The following is a 19,676-nucleotide window of genomic DNA, read 5'->3' as shown; positions in this document are numbered from 1 at the left end:
TTATGACTCACGAATCGAAGGGGTGTTGCTGGCACGCCAATGCCCTATTCTCCGTTGTTCGGAGATTACATCTAATTCTATAAATACCCCAGTCTTAAGCCTAACCTTTACATCACTGGTCCCCAACCTTTTTGGCACCAGGAACTGGTTTCGTGGAAGACATTTTTCCAAGGACCAGTGTGGGGGCGGTGGGGAGGGAACGGTGGCTTCAGGATAATTCAAGCACAGAATATTTACTGTGCACTTTGTTTTTGCTGTTGTTCAATCACTAAGTCATGTCTGACTCTTTGAGACCCCACGAACTACAGCATGCCAGGCTTCCCTGTCCATTATTTCTCAGAGTTATCTCTCAAACTCATGTCCATCGAGTCGGTGATGCCATCCAACCATCTCACCCAGTGTCGTGCCCTTCTCCTCCTGCCCTCAATCTTTCCCAGCATCAGGGTCTTTTCCAATGAGTCGGTTCTTCACATCAGGTGGCCAAAGTATTGGAGCTTCAGCATCAGTCCTTCCAATGAATATTCAGGACTGATTTCCTTTAGGATGGACTGGTTGGATCTCCTTGCTGTCCAAGTGACTCTCAAGAGTCTTCTCCAACACTAAGTTTGAAAGCATCAATTCTTCAGCGCTCAGCCTTCTTTATGGTCCGATGCACTTTATTTCTAATCTAATGCCACCTCTGGTCTATCAGGAGGTACCAGTCCACCGCCCGGAAGTTGGCGATCCCTGTTTTAAATGACGTGTCTGTTTTCATGCTATAGTGTCCTTAGGTATCCTCTCCAAAGCCAATGGTTTTGAAGGCATTCATCCCCTGAGACTTGGGCATGCGTAAGTCACTAAGTCACGGTTTTCACTGGATGGTTACCTGCTTTCTGTTCACCTAAGTAGCAGTAGTTGCTCTTTAGGCCATTAGGGCTGCAAGGAACAGAAGCCATCTCTAATCAATTCAGTGTCATTAGGACGCAACGGACCTGCAAATGGACCCTGCTGCAGAAGGTAGGTTTGAGAGCTGACACAGGGCTTCTCCCGGCTCGGCATCCTCCTGCCCCCCTTAGCTTGTCCCTCCCAGCCAGTGTCCTCTGAGCCGGGATGTGAAGGTGTGGGTGGGGTTTCCACCAGGTTTTCTTTCTTTCTTTTTCCTTTTTTTTTTTTTGAGATGTATTTGCTGTGGATCAGTTTTAAAGTCTTTATTGAATTTGTTACAGTATGGCTTCTGTTCTGTGTTTTGGTTTTTTGGCCACAAGGCACACGGGACCCCTGCTCCCCAAGCAGGGATTGAACCTGCACCCCCTACATTGTCTTAACCGCTGGACTATCCAGGGACGATCTAGGTTCTGTTTCTTGATATGAGTCCTAATCAGGCTGGGTTCCCTCTATGCAGATGAATCGAACTAAGCTCTCAGGATCCTGTGCAATGTAACTGCTTGTTTTCCAATAAACAATTTTACATAAAGAACCCTGCATAGCTCCAATAATACTGCTAGAAGGCCTGGAGAACCAGGCTCGGGGCCTCAGGGAACAAAGTATGCTGCAGAACTGGTTGTCCCAGGCCACTGCGGACAGCGCTCCACCTCTGGACAGCAGACCCCACAGCTTGCCAGCCCCTTCCACTAGCCCCTGAGCCAACCCCCTGACTCCCCAACACAATGCTGCTCCGTGAAGCTTCCCCACCACCTCACCTCCTGGTCCTCAGGCTGGCGTGGGTGCAATTGACGAGTGCAATAGAAGACACAGTCTTGGGGCCAGTGTCTGCCATTTTCAGCTTCTGCAGGGAGAACCCACGTGCGTGCTAAGTCACTCCAGTCGTGTCTGACTTGTGTGACCCCATGGACTGTAGCCCGCCAGGCTCCTCTGTCTGTGGGATTCTCCAGGCAAGAACACTGGACTGGGTTGCCATTTCCTCCTCCAGGGGATCTTCCCGGGCCAGGGAAGGAACTCACATCTCTTCTGTCTCCTGCATTGGCAGGCAGGTTCCTTACCAATAGTGCCACCTGGGAAGCTGCACAGAGACTCAGAAAGCAGGAGTCAGACACGGGGTGGCTGACAACACGTTATTACATCTGTTTTGTGTCTTCTACCACATCTGCAAGGGACTCCATTTGGGGGCACACCCTAATTCAAACAACTCCAGGAAAATTGGTCCTGGTGACAGATACGTGGGCTTCCCAGGTGACGCTAGTCGTAAAGAACCTGCCTGCCAATGCAGGAGACATAAGAGACACAGGTTCGATCCCTGGGTCAGGAAGATCCCCTGGAGGAGGGCACAGCAACCCACTTTAGTCTTCTTGCCTGGGGAATCCGATCATGGACGGAGGAGCCTGGTGGGCTACAGTCCATGGGGTCGCAAAGAGTCAGTCACTATTGAAGTGACTCAGCATGATCACACAACAGATACATGGAATTGACTTAGAAGATGTTTTAGGAGATGCTCTGGGGCTAAAGGAGGTCAGATACAAGTCAGCAGGCAGGGGGCTCAGAGCATGGAAGCAGGGGTGTCCTGAAATCAGGCTGCGTGGCAAGAGGAACACCTCTTACCAGATTTAACACTGCAAGGGAAAAGTAAGTGTAAGAGACAACTTTTGGGCAGGGGACAGGGCGGGGAAGAGGTTGGAAGGGATTACATTACTTTGAAAAAATTTATAGGTTTGTAATGTCTGTATTTTTCCAGCTGCCAGTCTATTTGAAATCTGCGCAGTTTGCTACAGAAAACAAACAAACAAAAATTCTACACAGGGGCCACTGTCATTATAAAATTCTGTTATTGTTTGCAAATATCTTGCATTTGGATGAAAAAGTTACTAGCTTATCTGCTTCCGAATAAATTTCTTTTTTTTTTTACTTGAAACTATGCTTTTCTTGAAGTATGCAAGCCAGGTTCAATTAACTCATATCAAACATATTGTATCTGGATTTTCTCGGCAGTGTGTCTGAGTGACAGGAGGAAGCCTTTGAAGCCCGAGCCACACAGCTCTGCAGAGCCCGACCAAGAAACAGGGGCCCAGGGCCTGAGGATAGAAGGGTCGGAGATGGGAAATGGGGAACAAAGCTACACTCATGAAGATTCTAACCTATAAATCTGAAGGCCAAGGAACTACTATAGGAGCTAAATATTAATAGAAGCTAAAACTGCAGTCAAGAGAAGGGGCTAAAAATAAAGCTCCAGTAAGGACCAAGCAACCACAGGCTAAGCCCCAAATTGAGTGGATGTGCATGGAAACTTCTTTCTCCTCTGGGCTTCACGAGAGCTCCCAGTGGCTTGATTGTGATGCCGGGTGAAACAAATACCCTACACTGGGGTTAAAAACGTGACTTTTACTCTCTCAATCCCTAACCTCTAGCCACTGTGGTTAACTCTGCAGATAACAGGAGGCGTCCTCTGGGCTTAACAGAATTAAGCATGAATTCTTACTTACTAGTTGGCATCCTAGACATGAGCCAATTCTTAGGAAAGACTGAAAAGAAGGTTAATACAGTCTTCTGGCCATTTTCCAGTCCTGAAGTTGTAAAATCAACACAGCTGAACTTGCAAACAAGAGCTCCCATTCTTTTACACGTTACCATCTCTGGGCACTAACCTTTGATATTTCAGACTTGGCTGGAAATTAGTTAATTGTGAGGCCTACTCACATTACTTGGAACAAGAACATGTTTTGGAAATAATGTCTGAAAATACCTTTAGGGTAGCACATGGAATCGTCAGGTTATTAAGATGTGTTTATCGTGCATTTAATGAGTGGCAGTTTGACGTGAATCTGACCGTGTGTTATTCTCACTCCAGAAAAACAGACTCCTAGTATTCAATCATGATAATGGAGGGAGATGGTGGGGGCTGAATGGGTATTTGGAAACTATCAAGTAAGTTAAAGGGCACGTTTAAGCTTAAGCTTTAATATACCTATGTGTCCCAGTAAAAGTTTGAATCTGGACTTATAGAAGAAACAGCATCTCTGGGTGCAGACAAAGATTTAATATACGTGTATGATTGGCCATCGGCCTCCCAGGAGGCTCAGTGGTAAAGAGTCAGCCTGCCAGTGCAGGAGACGTGGGTTTGATCCCTCAGTTGAGAAGATCCCCTGGAGGAAGAAATGTATTCCAGTATTCTTGCCCGGAAAATCCCATGGACAGAGGAGCCTGGTGGGCTACAGTCCATGGAGTCGCCAACAGTCGGACACAGCTGACCGACTAACCACACACACACACGAACTGGCTATCACACACAAGCGTGGCTGTCATACGCAGGACTGGCCGTCACACGCACAACCAGCTCTTCCTACTTAGCACTCAAAAAGGGTTCTGAACACAAATAAGGCCTAGATAATGGGTAATACAGAAGTCAACTCTGCATCACCCAGCGAAAATATTAGTCGCTCAGTCACTCTTCTCGACCCCATGGACTGTAGCCCGCCAGGCTCCTCTGTCCATGGGATTGTCCAGGCAAGAATGCTGGAGTGGGTTGCCATGCCCTCCTCCATCCCCTTCTCCAGGGGATCTTCCTGATCCAGGGATTGAACCCGGGTCTGTTGCATTGCAGGCAGACTCTTTACCATCTGAACAACCAGGGAAGCCCTCTATATTGCCAATAGGATTTTCAAAGGGAAAGTGACATGTATCCCTTCCAGACAAGGCAGAGATGGGATGTGGGCTGTTTATTACAGCACAGCTGATCATGTCCTCACTGATACAGAAATCACATGGAAGCAGGTTGTAAGACCAAATAAAGCCTACACTGTGTAACAGGTTGTTTACTAACTATGTTGCCTTGTTCTACAGGTGTTCAGTGAGAGGCTGAATTTGGAACGTATAGTAGGAATTCTTGACCTGGGTGAGTAGATTTGGTTACTTCAAGGGGAAGAAAGGCAGGTTAGGGCCTTACTTTTAACAGTACCTAAAAATAAACGACTTTAAAACTTAGAAATCTTGAGTTATAAATTATATACATATATTGCTTCCAGATAGCAAAGAGTTTTCTCAGTTTAATGTTAACATTTATAAATCATATAATGCCATTATAAAACCAAAACAGAAACAGCTGGGAAAAATATTAACGCCATTATGACAAAATGTCAATATCCTTACTGCATGAGTGGCTTCACCAAGTATCTAAGAAAAATGTATGTTTCTAACAGATACATTAACATGTCTGACTCTTCGGGACCCACAGAATGTAGCCTGCCAGGCTCTTCTGTCCATGGAATTTTCCAGGCAAGAATATTGGAGTGGGTTGTCATTGCCCAACTCCAAGGGCTCTCTTCCTGACCCAGGGACTGAACCCATGTCTCTTGCATCTCCAGCATTGGCAGGTATATTCTTTGCCACCTGGAAGGCACATTGCCAAGAGATAGGTACAAAAGATATATAAAGCCATAAAAAGCTCACAAAAACAGTTGCAAACATCTTTGATAAGCCATTTTTACCCTATGGTCAAAAAAAAACCCCTGAAAACAACTGATATACAATGCTGGGGAAGCCACAGCAAAATAAGCACTCCTCTTTTACAAAGCTGGTAGAAGCAAACACTGATAAAGTCTTTCTGGATGGACATTCATAACACATACTCACTAGTACAATATTCACTTTTGGTCTTGTCATTCCAGTTCTAAGAATTTATATCGAAGAAACAAATATGTACACCGTGATGTATATACAAACATTATTTATGATACTGAAAAATTGATACAAACGTCTATCAGTCAGAGAATAGTACATTCCAGGACAACCATGACATGAAATACTATGGGGTCATTAAAATCCATGTATGGAAATTATATTTAATGACATAGAAAATGCTTCATGAAGTAATGTCAAGTTAAGAAGCCGTATACTGTACATAGGTATACTTTGTATATGTGTGTGTGGTATGCTCAGTCGTGTCTGACTCTTTGCAACCTCATGGACTATAGCCCACCGGGCTCCCCTGTCCATGGGATTTTCCAGACAAGAATACTGGAGTGGGCTGCCATTTCCTCCTCCGGGGGATCTTCTCGATCCAAGGATGGAACTGGGGTCACCTGTGTCTCCTGCATTGGCAGGCGGATCCTCTACCACCATGCCACCTGGAAAGCCACATTTTGCATATGTGTGTGTGCATGTATATACATGTGTGTATACACATGGCATCACCTGGCAGAGGGGATCTCAGCCTCTACTTTATTCCCTGGCTTCCTGGACTGAATCTCTCTCTGCTCCCCTCCCCGTGGGTCACACCTTCCCGGCCTCCTTTGCTGGTTCCTTGGCATCCCCTAGCTGGCAAATGTTGGAGTGCCATCTTTGTTTACACCCACTTTCCAGATGATTCCATCCACTTGCATGGGTTTAAACAGCATCTCTGCACTGATACAGTATCCGAATACATGTCTCCACATCTGGGCTCCTATCAGACTCACACCTGTCAACATGTCCATAAGAGCACCTTCACTTGGCTATCTGACAAACTTCACATGCCCAAAACAGAACCCTTGATTTCAGCGGCATCCTTAAAGGAAAATTAGACACAACGAAACCAGTGAAAGCTTGCTCTACCTGTAATCTCTTCCTTTTGGGGAAACAGCAACCCTATTCTTCCAGTCATTTGAGCCAAAAGATTGGCATTCACTGTTAACACCGCTGTTTTCCTCAACCCCCACTTCCAAGCTTTTAGCAAAATCTCCCAGTTCTGCCTGCAGGATAATATCCATCATCAAACTACTTCACAACGCCTCCACTGGTACCACTCTGGTCTCAGCTGCCAGCACTTCGAAGCTGGATCTATTGCAAGATCGTCTCTGCCGGGCTCCCCCTGGGTCCTTTCAACTCAACACAACAAGGTCACCCCTCTCCTCAAAACCCTCCGCTCTTCCCATCTCGCTTGGAGGGAGATCCGAGTCCCACCGTGGCCTGGACCGCCGGTCAGGGTCTGGGCTCTGCCCATGCTCTCTGCCCATGCCTCCCACACTCTCCCGCCTGCTCAGCACGCTCCAGCCACGCCAGCTTCCTTGTCAGCTTCCAACAGCCACACACGGTCCTGCCCCAGGGCCTCGGTCCTATCTGTTCCCTCATTGCAACACTCTCCAGTATCTTCGGGGCTTGCTCCAGTCGGCCCAAATGCAGCCTTCTCAGTGAGGTTTTACCTGAACTCCAGATATCTAATAGCAACACCCTATGTTGCCTCTTGCCCTGCTTCGAGTTTCTGGGTAGCAAAAATCTCTCCCTGTCATATTGCATATTTAATTGCTGTCTGTTTACTGTCTTCTTTCCTCCACTGGAGTGTATGCTCCATGAGATCAGAGACACTGTGTTCCCAGTGCCTGAAAGCGCCTGGCATATAAAAGCAGTCCAATATTCCTTGCATACATTTTAAAAAGGTTACAAGTGGTTAAAAAAAAAAATCCTTACCTTTAAAAAAAAAAAGGTTATTACGAATCAATGTAAAACAAATGGGTTTCTCATCCTTGCTTGAAAGTGAAAGTGAAGTTTCTCAGTCATGTCTGATTCTTTGCGACCCCATGGACTGTAGCCTACCAGGCTCCTCAGTCCATGGAATTTTCTAGGCAAGAGTACTGGAGTGGGTTGCCATTTCCTTCTCCAGGGGACCTTCCCGACCCAGGGATTGAACCCTGGTCTCCTGCATTGCAGGCAGACGCTTTACCATCTGAGCCACCAGGGAAACCCCATCCTTGCTTAAAAACCCAGCAAAAGTTTTGCTGTTCAGTCGCTCGGTCGTGTCCGACTCTTCGTGACCCCATGGACTGCAGCCCGCCAGGCTTCCCTGTCCTTCGCTGTCTCCCGGAGTTCGCTCAAACTCATGCCCATTGAGTCAGTGATGCCATCCAACCATCTCATCCCCTGTCGCCCTCTTCTCCAGTCTTCAATCTTTCCCAGCATCAGCAAGAGCAATGCCCCTTTCCCTTTCAAGTTAAATTCCCAACAGTGAAATGTCCCCAGGAAGTCACAGTGAACAGAACTGTGGAAAACATGTCAAAGGTTCCTGACAGAGTTAAAGACACACACCCATGAGGAATGGAGCTACTGTCTGTTGAATATCTCAAAAGTTCAAGGAATTTGCCTTCAAAGTTTTTTTTTTTTTTTTTTCTGGACAAAGACGCCTCTGAGCTCACATTCTTTTCTATGGGGGATAAGGATGCTTTGCAAGAACGGGAACTCATTTAGAGGCAGAATCAACGCAGGGCTTCTTGGGGACAGAGAGACACTGGCAGCAAAAGAGAGTCTGAGCACAGAGGGGCTACTGTGGGGAAAGGCGGGCGCGTACTGAGCCCAGCGAGGATAAGGACATTGTCTCACTTAACCTGCTTCTGGTCCTGATGGTCAACCCTCGGAACCGTCAGACCTCAGGACACTGGCCATGCCACACAGACCCAGGCAGCAGGTATCACTTGAGCTGATTTCTCTTTAATTTCATAAACCTATACCATCAGGAAGATCCCCTGGAGAAGGAAATGGCAGCCCACTCCAGTCTTCTCGCCTGGGAAATCCCACGGACAGAGGAGCCTGGTGGGCTACAGTCCATGGGGTTGCAAGAGTCAGACATGACTGAAGGACTAGCTATACCATCAAAAAGGCTGGAAAACATTGAAAGGCTTAATGGCAAGTATACTTAGAGTCTGGGCTTTCTGTTTTCCTGAGGGTTTCTTTTTTCTCCTGCTTAATAAAGTACTTAATGTATTATTATACTATTTTTCTCCTTCTGGTTTGTCCTATAAGATGTCTCCGTTTCTTGTAACACATCAGAGTTGGACAGGACCCCAGCAATCAGACCTGTCCCTGCTCCTAACTATACCCAGGGAGAAATGATACCCAGGAAGAGAGTAAACCCCTTGTCTAATGACATAAATCTGACCAAGGTCAGGACTGGAACTAGAAGCCAGCTTCACTGGTGTGACATCTCCAGTTCTTCATCTAGTAACTTCAGCAGGGCCTCATTCAAAACACAGCAAACCAACAACAACAAAAAATCCACGTAGAAAACTAACTGAAAATGTATGACTGACTCTTAATTATGATCTGAAAACTGTACTCATCCCCTTTATACGTATTTATTGCTGCCTGTTATGTGCCAGGCAGCCTGCTGACATGAGAATGAATAATGAGGAAGGCAAACACAGTCCTCGTTCCAAGGAGCTTATGATTGAGTGAGGAGGACAGACAATTAAGAATGCAATTAAAAACGAAGTCCAACAGTGTTCCTATAGGGCAAGGACGGGGCACAACGGCAGCAAGACAGAGTAACTGAAACAGCGTGTGAAATGAACACAATACTGTAAATCAACTATACTTCAACAAAAATTGGGGGAAAAAAATCTGAATAGCATGTGTGGGGTCAACAGTCAGGCGATGGGAGGTACCCAGACTTCGGAGGTCATCAGTGAAGACAGATGTCATATTGTCATGCTGTAGTCCTGAAACTTATATAAGAGAAATGTGTATATGTGAGAGAGGGAAAGAGAGAGGGGCGCACGTGTGCGTGTGTGTGTGTGTGTGTGTGTAAGGGCAGCAGGCGAAGGAAAAACCTTACTCCAAGCAGACACTGGTTTCCTCTCTGTCTGCTGTGTCTCCATCCTTCCAGTCTCTCTAGGACACAGCCAGGCACCCTGGACTTCTCTGGCTCCTTCACCTCTCATACCCAAGCAGTCATCCCTTTCCAGCCGTCTGATGCTCATGATCCTCGAGGCTGTCTCCCCTCTGCATTCCTGACACCCTCTCGTCCATCTCACCCCGACTCCTGGCTGAGTCTCCCAGCGCTTCTCCCTGAATTCAGTCTTGCTCTCTTCAATTCCCTTCCTCTGCCAATTGACCTGCCTAAAAAGCACCTCTGACCATGTGAGTCCTCTGCTGAAAACCCGTGAAAGCCCGTGGCTCCCCATGGGCTAAGTGAAATTGAAAGGCACTCAGTCGTGTCCGGCTCTTTGCAACCCCATGACCTATACAGTCCATGGAATTCTCCAGGCCAGAATACTGCAGTGGGTAGCCTTTCCCTTCTCCAGGGGAATCTTCCCAACCCAGGGATTGAAACCAGGTCTCCCACATTGCAGGTGGATTCTTTCCCAGCTGAGCCACAAGGGAAGCCCCCATGGGCTAAGGGTAAAGTTCAAGTTCACCAAAAGGACCCCAAAGCCTCCATGAGTTGGCCCAACCTGTGTTTCCAATGTCTTCCCTTGCCTCTGAAGTCCATAAAAAAGTGAAAGTGAAGTCGCTCAGTCGTGTCTGACTCTTTGCGACACCATGGACTACAGCCTACCAGGCTCCTCTGTCCATGGGATTTTCCTGGCAAGAATACTGAAGTGGGTTGCCATTTTCTTCTCCAGAGGATCTTCCTGACCCAGGGATCGAACTCAGGTCTCCCGCATTGTAGTCAGACGCTTTACCATCTGAGCCACCAGGGGGGGTCACAGTCCATGGGGTCACGAAGAGTCAGACACAGCTGAGCAACTGGACAGCCCTTGCCTCTGCCTCACTTTGCACGCCTGCAGCTCCTGCTTCCCGGGAGTGGAGCAGGCTCTCTAAGGCTCCTGGTCCTGCAGGTGTCTCTGTGACTGTCACCCTGCCGCCCGCCCTTCCCCCTTGCTGAGGCTCCTCTCTTCTGACTCCCTCCAGGCATTCTCTCGTAAGAAACCTTCCCCAGTGCTCCCCCGCACAGACCTTGAGTGACCGAAGCATCTCCAAGTACACAGGGTACCCTGAGTGTGCGCCCTCCCGGGCTAAGTGGCTTTAGTCGTGTCTGGCTGTGTGCAACCCTATAGACTGTATCCTGCCAGGCTCCTCTGTCCATGGGATTCTCCAGGCAAGAATGCTGGAGTGGGTTGCCACGTCCTCCTCCAGGGGATCTTCCCCACCCATTTCTCTTACCTCTTCTGCATTGGCAGGTGGGTTCTTTATCACTGGGACCTTTACCACTTGGGAAGACCCACAGGACCACATCCTAAAAGTTACATACATACTCCATGTTAAATTATAAGCATTTGTCTATGGCTCTGTTCCCCTTCCCAGTAGGTGACAAGTATTGCTTCACTCATCTTTGCAAGCCTAGCACCTTTCACAGTCCTGATCCGCAACAAGACGTCAATACATGCTTGTTTAATGAGAGTGGTCATTGCGGAACCTACATTGGGTAATTCTCAACCCAGCAATTGAAAGTGGCCATTATTATATGTGGAAATAAAATAACGGAGTTCTGCTTTCCCACCAAAGTGGACTCCCCCAAAAGAATAATTGATTTGAGCTTCCTGAAAATTACTGGTTTGGGTTTTGACAGATAACACTAATATCTAAACGTTCCTGTATTTTCAAAATACAATGGTCCACACTGTTTGGTTCCTAAAGAATCATAAAATCATTGCATCTTCTGGTGACTTATTTTAAGTGTTACAAAAGACCACAGCACTAGTCCTGAGTCACAGGACGAGTTTGCTTCTAGAAGAGTCTGGGGTAAACACACTGGGAGGAGGCCAGCTCCTGGGCAGGGTTCTGTGGATGGCACGGCCTGCTGACGTCACCATTCAAAATAGCAGCTGACCACAACGGCACGCATTTACCTTCAAATACCTGTGCTCCCTCCTCCTGAAAGATTGGCCTGTCTTCAAAATTAGTTACTATTCTGCAAACACAGATGGGAGATTTAAGGAGGTATTTGGAAGGAGAGAAGCCTCAGGAGCGTTGGGATAGAAAAGAGAGGTGAGCCAGATTTTATCGATGATTACCACCTACGGATAATCTACCTGCCTGCAGGCAAGCTCAGCTGTGCCTGACTCTCTGCGACCCCATGGACTGTAGCCCGACAGGCTCCTCTTGTCCATGGAACTTTCCATCCAAGAGTACTGGAGTGGGTGGCCATTTCGTCCTCCAGGGGATCTTCCCAACCCAGGGATCAAACACCATGTCTCTTGCATCTCCTGCCCTGGCAAGCAGATTCTTTACCACTGGGGCCACCTATAAATGAAAATGGGCTGTACTTCTCTAACTGCTTATAATCCTAATTCTGAACTTCAAATTACAAACTACTATGACAAAGTTTGTGGAGTCTTTTTTTTTTTTTGAGGGTGGGGGAAAGGAAAGCAAGCATTTTGTCATGAAAACCACTAGCCCAGCCCTACAAATGCAAACATATACCCCACTTCTCTTAATATAGCACATGGGCTTTAGTTTTAGCACAGAGTGTTGGGAGGATTTTCTTTCCCAGTTGTGTTTATTTATAATATGGGTGTGGAGCAAAATATCAGATCACAACAGGTTATATACTTCCATGCAAGCCTTTCCTTTCTGCCCAGAGCTATATTCTACATTCCTTCTTAACCTCAAATGTAAAAAATGTATCTTGTCAAATTGTGATAAATTGTTACCTGCATGGCGAAGAACTTGCTAACTAGAAGTAACTCCAGTCTTCCCAAAGTACATCCTTTATGTAACAAAGTGAATCTACTCTTTGTACCTGTACAACCTTGAAAAAAATAAAAGGGAGGGGGCTCAGCAAAACAGCTGGATTATTCATCCAAAGGCTTGAACATACTTTTAGAAACATTTTTAAATGAAATTTTGCTCTTAAAAAAAAATAAAATGGTATAGTTTGATGCAGAACTCATCTAAAAATAGGTGTTTGGTAAAAAAGCTTTCTGCCCATAACACTAGGGCTGTGTGTTTGTATATTTGTGTGTATTTGCCTGTGTGCTGTACTGCATGGGTGAAAAATGGTAACTTAGGCTGGAAAAAAAATTTTTTTTTAATTAAAAAAAAGGCCTTTGATAAAGTTCTTCCACGAAACCTAAAATCTTAATGTTTGTTGAAATGCTTTCAAGAACTTATACCCATAGTACATAATCATTTTGTTCATAAATGTGAAACTTCAAAGAGTATGCAAATGTAACCAAAATGAATCTGACCTTTTATATCTAGAATAAAAGCATTTTAAAATGTTTTGTGAAACCATAATATGTATTTTCTTGCACTTACTGGTTATCTCGTGCTTTGGATCTAACTCTGATTTCTGGATTTTCCCTTGCTGTTTTCTTCCTGCCTACCTAGAGTTTTTCTTTGTGGTGGGATGGTCCTTTTGTTTTAAGGGAAGGAGGTAAACACCAAGGTAAATGCTTGTGTTGTCATAACAGTATGAGGTGAGTGAGTGAAGAGGCATTTCCAGTATAATTTTAACTATCATGAACTTATTTGTTGGTTACTTTGGGCTAGATCATTACATTACAAAAATAAGTATTTCATGTGATTTTGTTAGTATATTTCTTACAAACAAAATGCAGAAATACATAAAGGGCAAAAGATGGAGGGGTTATGGATATACCACTGCAGGTATAATTACCATGTGACTGGAAACTCTACTTGCCTCACAGAAAGAATAGACCGTGATGACCGACAAAGTGTCTCCCCGGGTTACTTAGTCCTGTATCTGTGAATCAACTTCCTTCCTGAAACAGTGATGTAATCGGCTAGAGTACCATCACCAGAAGCAACTGTAAATGTATTTCTTAGATTTAGCTCTTCATTTTTGCAATCTGGAAAATATAAATAAACTGCACTTACTTATCCTCAAACTATTAGGCAATAACTATTCAACCCATTAAGGTAAAAAGCTGGGAATAATATGAAATTTTAAGAGGTCTGGATTTCTAACAAGCAAGAAGGTAAATGAAACTTTGAGGTAGCTTCAACACGTGACATTGAACCCCCTCTCTTACTGACTAGAAAAAAAAATGGTGATGGAAGCCAATCGGTTTCTGCCCAATAGTCTGTAATGACCTCTATGGGAAACCAATCTAACAAAGAGGGGATATATGTACATGTGTAATTGATTGGCTTTGTTGTGCAGCGGGAACTAGCACAACATTGTAAATCACTTATCCTACAATAAAAATGAAAAATGAAACAAAAAGGAAGTGGTTTCATTAAGACATGAAAGAAAATTATAATATCCTATTATTTGATCTATGGGCTTCCCTGGTGGCTCAGACGGTAAAGAATCTACCTGCAATGCGGGAGACCTGGGTTTGATCCCTGGGTCAGGAAGATCCCCTGGAGGAGGGCATGGCAACCCACTCCAGTATTCTTGCCTGGAGAATCCCCACGGACAGAGGAGCCTGGCGGGCTACCGTCCATGGGGTCAATAGCATTCATGTATTAGAAATACTGACACATGTTGTCGCCTTCCCCTGTAGATACTGATCAGTATGTTGATCCAGGTATAAGAAATCTTTCGCCTCCTTTGCAGGTTTTACAAAGTAAGACATGGTTTGACTATAGACCAGTCCAATAAAATTCTTCCTTTGCTTTGGGAAACGTATTTCTGAGACATCTGATAGTACATCTAGTTTTAATAATTGCTCACATGCATGCTTAAGGTCACAGAAAGTTCTGATATTCAAAACATACTGATAGTTACATTGACCCAAACAGGCAAAGTGGTCGATAGCAAATAGTTCATGGCAGTAACACCTCAGATCTCTCTAATCAGGAGGACAGAAGCAGTTCTCCAGTGGCAGTTTTTTTCAACAAAGAGAATTAGCTGTCTTCAATTCACTTACCAAAATGGGGGAAGGCCAACTCTTTGTCAAATATATTTTAAAAAGACTTTTTTATTTATGAGCAAAACCTTCTCTTTAATAACACAGGGGGAAAAATGTGTCAAAATAGAGGTATTAAAACAAAAATCTACAAAGAAACAGGAGTGAGCACACATTGGGAGAAAATCTTGACAATATTACTATCAAAAAGCCACACAGAAGGGTGGTCTAGTGAGGATAAAAGCAGAACAAATGATATCTCAACAAGCAATCCACGTGGGCAACGCTCAAGGTGTGATGATGAAAGAGAACAAACGTGCAAGGGTGTTAGGGGAGCAGAACAAAGCGATCCCTCATAAACGGCTTCAAAGGAAGCAAACGGGAGACTTTCTAAAGAAACAGGAAAAGGAAAAACAAACTATTATAATTTGCTACTCCTTCTAATTCTAATGAAAATGTCTTTCAGCTTTTCTGTAGAGAAGAGGTGTGTCAGAAGCAAAGCTGGAAGACGAGAAGGAAGCTGAGGAAATAAATTATGACTGGGGGAAAAAGACTTAGTAAAGATGGGGTGGCCTCTGACTTGACTCCTCACAAAGCCTCTTTAAAATGGCTGGGGGCAAAGTGATGCTAAGTAATACAACACGACAGATAATTAGAGATATATCAGATTCTAAAACCATACTAGCAAAGGGAAACAAAAGTTAGGGTCAATACTGACCCAGCAAACTGACCGTATTTTAGGTGGATGTCCTTTCTCAACTTCAAGAGCCGATTATAAAGCAACCAGGGGCTTGCCTGGTGCTCCAGGGGTTATGAAGCTGCCCTGCAATGCAGGGGACACATGTTCAATCCATGCTCGGGGAAGATCCTACATGGTGCGGACCAACCAAGCCCGTGTGCCATGACTAAAGCTGCTAAGCTCTAGAGCCCGGGAACCACAGGGAGGAGTAGCCCCTGCTGGCTGCGGGCACAGCGGTCCAGACCCAGCACAGCCAAAGATAAATAAATAGTGTATCTTTGAAAACTGAAAATATTTACAAAATAAGGAAAGTTGGTGAATTGCTTCAGCATTTGCTCAGTCTGTCCTTTTCTACATAGCTCACATTTCTCGAATAACATAACATGATGAACTAACTACACTCAGTGACACAGTGGAGGATGTGGAGAGCCAGATTCAGGGCAGCTTGCACACAGGACACATGAGCTACTAGTTTAAAATGAATGGTCTTTTAACAACCGTTTGCAGAATTAATAGAAATAGGGCCTCTTGCTTAAGGGATGCTCTCGATTAAGGGATGCGTAATAATGAACCACCCTTATGGCAGAAAGTGAAGAGGAACTAAAAAGCCTCTTGATGAAAGTGAACGAGGAGAGTGAAAAAGTTGGCTTAAAGCTCAACATTCAGAAAACTAAGATCATGGCATCCGGTCCCATCACTTTATGGGAAATAGATGGGGAAACAGTGGAAACAGTGGCTGACTTTATTTTTTTGGGCTCCGAAATCACTGCAGATGGTGATTGCAGCCATGAAATTAAAAGACGCTTACTCTTTGGAAGGAAAGTTATGACCAACCTGGATAGCATATTAAAAAGCAGAGACATTACTTTGCCAACAAAGGTCCATCTAGTCAAGGCTATGGTTTTTCCAGTGGTCATGTATGGATGTGAGAGTTGGACTATGGAGAAAGCTGAGCGCCAAAGAATTGATGCTTTTGAACTGTGGTGTTGGAGAAGGCTCTTCAGAGTCCCTTGGACTGCAACGAGATCCAACCAGTCCATTCTAAAGGAGATCAGTCCTGGGTGTTCATTGGAAGGACTGATGCTGAAGCTGAAACTCCAATACTTTGGCCACCTCATGTGAATAGTTGACTCATTGGAAAAGAACCTGATGTTGGGAGGGATTGAGGGCAGGAGGAGAAGGGGACGACAGAGGATGAGATGGCTGGATGGCATCACCGACTCGCTGGACATGAGTTAGAGTAAACTCCGGGAGTTGGTGATGGACAGGCAGGCCTGGCGTGCTGCGATTCACGGGGTCGCAAAGAGTCGGACACGACTGAGCGACTGAACTGAACTGAATAATGAATGAACCAGGGCTTTGTCTTCCTTCTCTGGACCATACCTGGAGGACACGGTAGGGTCTTCTCTAAGATGTCCCATTTTCTTGGGAAGTCCTGAAGCACCAGGCGATGCTGGGTCTGGGAACAGGGGCGCTGGCTGCAGAAATCTGGAGGACTGTCATCTAGAAGAGGGAGGGAGTGATGACCAGCCCAGCATAAGTGCCATTGAAATCATTTGTTGATCACCTTTAGGAGGAAGGCACTGCAATTGTTTAAATGCCTACTTTTCTAAATCCAGTTTTGTATACTTGTTTCTGGACTTCCTCGGTGGCTCAGTGGTAAAGAATCTGCCTATCAATGAAGAAGAAACGAGTTCTATCCCTGGGTTAGGAAGAGTCCCTTGAGAAGGAAATGGCAACCCACGCCAGTATCCTTGCCTGGGAAATCCCATGGACGGAGGAGCCTGGCAGGCTACAATCCATGGGGTCGCAGAAGAGTTGGACGTGACTTAGCGACTAAACAACAACATGTTTCTACTTTTGTAAGAAAGACGAACAACAACTACCAGTAATCTATTCAAAAGAGAAATTTCCAAGGTCTGACCTTCTGGGAATTCAGCTCTAGTCTTCTCCATTTATCAGCATTTAAATTGACAATTGCTGATAAGGACAACTTAATGCTTGACCAGCAGTATAAATTGTTACTTTCAGTCTTTTGTTTATGTAACCACAAAAGCACACAATGTTTTTGTTCTAGTTGCTTATTTCACAGATCTATATAATCCACTTTTTAAAATTAAAAGACGTCTTAGTGATGGGCAGAAAAAATAAACTCAGTACGATGTGTAATGTAACTTTTTCCTATAAAGCTATCTATACACACACATATACATACATATGTATGTCATATGGGTCAAATTACTAAATGGGATAGAATTTTTAGAAATTGGATTTTTTTCTGATTAGTAAGCACATTAGCTAGTTTTAGAGTATTAATTTTACTGTACTTATATGAATTTGAAAGTGAAAGTAAAAGGGTTATTCACGCAGTCATGCCCAACTCTTTGCAACCCCATGGACTGTAGTCCACCACACTCCTGTCCATGGAATTCTCCAGTCAAGAATATTGGCATGGGTTACCATTTCCTTCTCCAGGGGGTTATCTCACCGGTAGTTCTACATAACATGAAGCATACAGAGCACATAAATACTCATAGCAAAGGGCATATAAATGTCCCTTTAACCTGCAATCAATATACCCTACGGTAAGCTACTTCTTGCCATTTAAATCCGAGTTAATAACAAAAATGTTTTCCATGGCTTTCAAAATAGATGGGGAAAAAATAGAAACTGTGGCAGATTTTACTTTCTTGGGCTCCAAAATCACTGCAGATGGTGACTGCAGTGATGAAATTAAAAGCTGCTTGCTCCTTGGAAGTTATGGCAAAGCTATGGCAAACCTAGACAGCATACTAAAAAGCAAAGATATTGCTTTGCTGGCAAAGGTCCCTGTAGTCAAAGCTATGGTTTTTCCTGTAGTCATGTATGTTGGATGTGAGAGTTGGACCATAATGAAGGCTGAGCGCTGAAGAACTGATGCTTTCAAAATGTGGTGGTAAAGAAGGCTCTCGAAAGTCCCTTGGACAGCAAGGAGAGCAAACCAGTCCATCCTAAACCAGCTATGAATATTCATTGGAAGGACTGATGCTAAAGCTGAAGCTCCAATACTTTGGCCACCTGATGCAAAGAGTCAACTCACTGGAAAACATCCTGATGCTGGGAAAGATTGAGGGCAGGAGGAGAAGGGGGCAGCAGAGGATGAGATGGCTGGATGGCATCATTGACTCAACGGACGTTGGTTTGAGCGAACTCGGGAAGAAAGCGAAGGACAGGGAAGCCTTGCGTGCTGCACTCCATACAGTCGCAAAGAGTTGGACATGACTGAGGGACAATATGTCTTTCTAGGAACACAGGTACAGCATAAAACAAGGTAAATTTGTAGCAGGAAGATGACATGCCCACAGCGGGCATGTTAAGGCAGAACTGATTATATTGGTTTTTCCTGGCTGTGAAATGTCTCTGCTCGGAAATACAGGCGTTGGAGCTCTTTGCCCATCTCTTCCCACCCAGCCTGTCACAGTCTCTTCACACACCCTCAGCAAAAGGATGTAAAAACAGGGAGATGCAGGGGGCTGCCCTCCTCCGAAACATCGCCTACTCTGGCCAGTTTCGAAACTGGGCATTCAGGGTCTGGAGCACCAGGGCCAAGCATCAGCGCTCCTGGAAAGGGAAAAACCCACTCACTGAAAATTCCGTTTCTCCTCTTCCATACAGATGGTCAACCCAGCCACCCCGTTGTGCTCCGTACCTGACCCGCTCCCCATCTCCACCCCCGGGAGGGCGGGCCACGCGCCGGCAGACCCGAGCCCAGCTTGGAGGTGGAGGGGTCCCCTACCTTGGCTCCGCGCATCCTTCCCCGGGGCGGGTCCCGGCTCCCGCCGCGCGGGCACTGGCCGCGAGGCCGCCGCCGCCGCCCAGTGACTTTGCCGGAATGCAGGCAGCTGCCGACTTGGCCAGCATCTCCAGTTTTCCTATCAGAGGCATAAATCGTCCACAGCAATTGGCCAGGCGCCCGCACCAGCTCCCATACCCGCCTTGGAATCCTCTCCCTTGCAGCCCGAGCCTGCAGCCTGAGAAGGGAATGAGCTAGGCTGGTGGAGCCTCTGAGCAGAAAACCTGCGACAGGTTTGGTGGACCGGGGGACCCCCACCTGGGGGCGCGGGGGGCAGCCCCCGCGGCTGAACAGGCTGGGGTCTGCCGTCCCCTGCCGGCCGCTGTCGGAGTCCGCTTCTGTTTGGCTCCGAAGTGTTTCCCGGCCGAGTAGAGCGCTTCAAAGGCCCGGCTGAGAAGAAAGGTTGTTTGCGCTTCTGTGGTTTGGAGTGAAGTCTGAACTGCGTCAGAGCTATTGCCCCCGAGGCGCTGGGATCGCCCAAGGGGAGGCAGTTTCGGTGTTTCTGGAAACTCCAAGCTCTTGCAGGAAGCCAACGTTCCACATTTAAGCATGTAACATAATCTGTTTTATCTCCTATGGCTTGCCCGTCTCTCCAGATAAGCAAGACTCT

At 45.8% G+C, this 19,676-nt stretch overlaps 1 protein-coding gene across 5 annotated transcripts in view; it reads right to left on the bottom strand.

Moving 5' to 3' along the window:
* The window catches only part of MAP3K4 (mitogen-activated protein kinase kinase kinase 4), a 139,980-nt gene extending 120,807 nt beyond the window's left edge, over positions 1 to 19,173 (bottom strand). For all 5 annotated transcript variants that reach the window (XM_043457299.1, XM_043457302.1, XM_043457303.1 and 2 more), the window contains exon 1: positions 19,010 to 19,173. In XM_043457299.1, coding sequence (XP_043313234.1) covers positions 19,010 to 19,158 — 149 coding nt within the window. In that variant the 5' untranslated portion in view covers positions 19,159 to 19,173. The remainder of the gene's footprint in view (positions 1 to 19,009) is intronic.
* Between the last annotated feature and the right edge of the window lie 503 nt (positions 19,174 to 19,676).

The sequence above is a fragment of the Cervus canadensis genome, chromosome 33 (assembly GCF_019320065.1).
Source record: "Cervus canadensis isolate Bull #8, Minnesota chromosome 33, ASM1932006v1, whole genome shotgun sequence".
NCBI classification, from domain to species: Eukaryota; Metazoa; Chordata; class Mammalia; order Artiodactyla; family Cervidae; genus Cervus; species Cervus canadensis.
The sequence above is the reverse complement of the archived record's forward strand: the minus strand, read 5'-3'. Positions and strand labels throughout refer to the sequence as shown.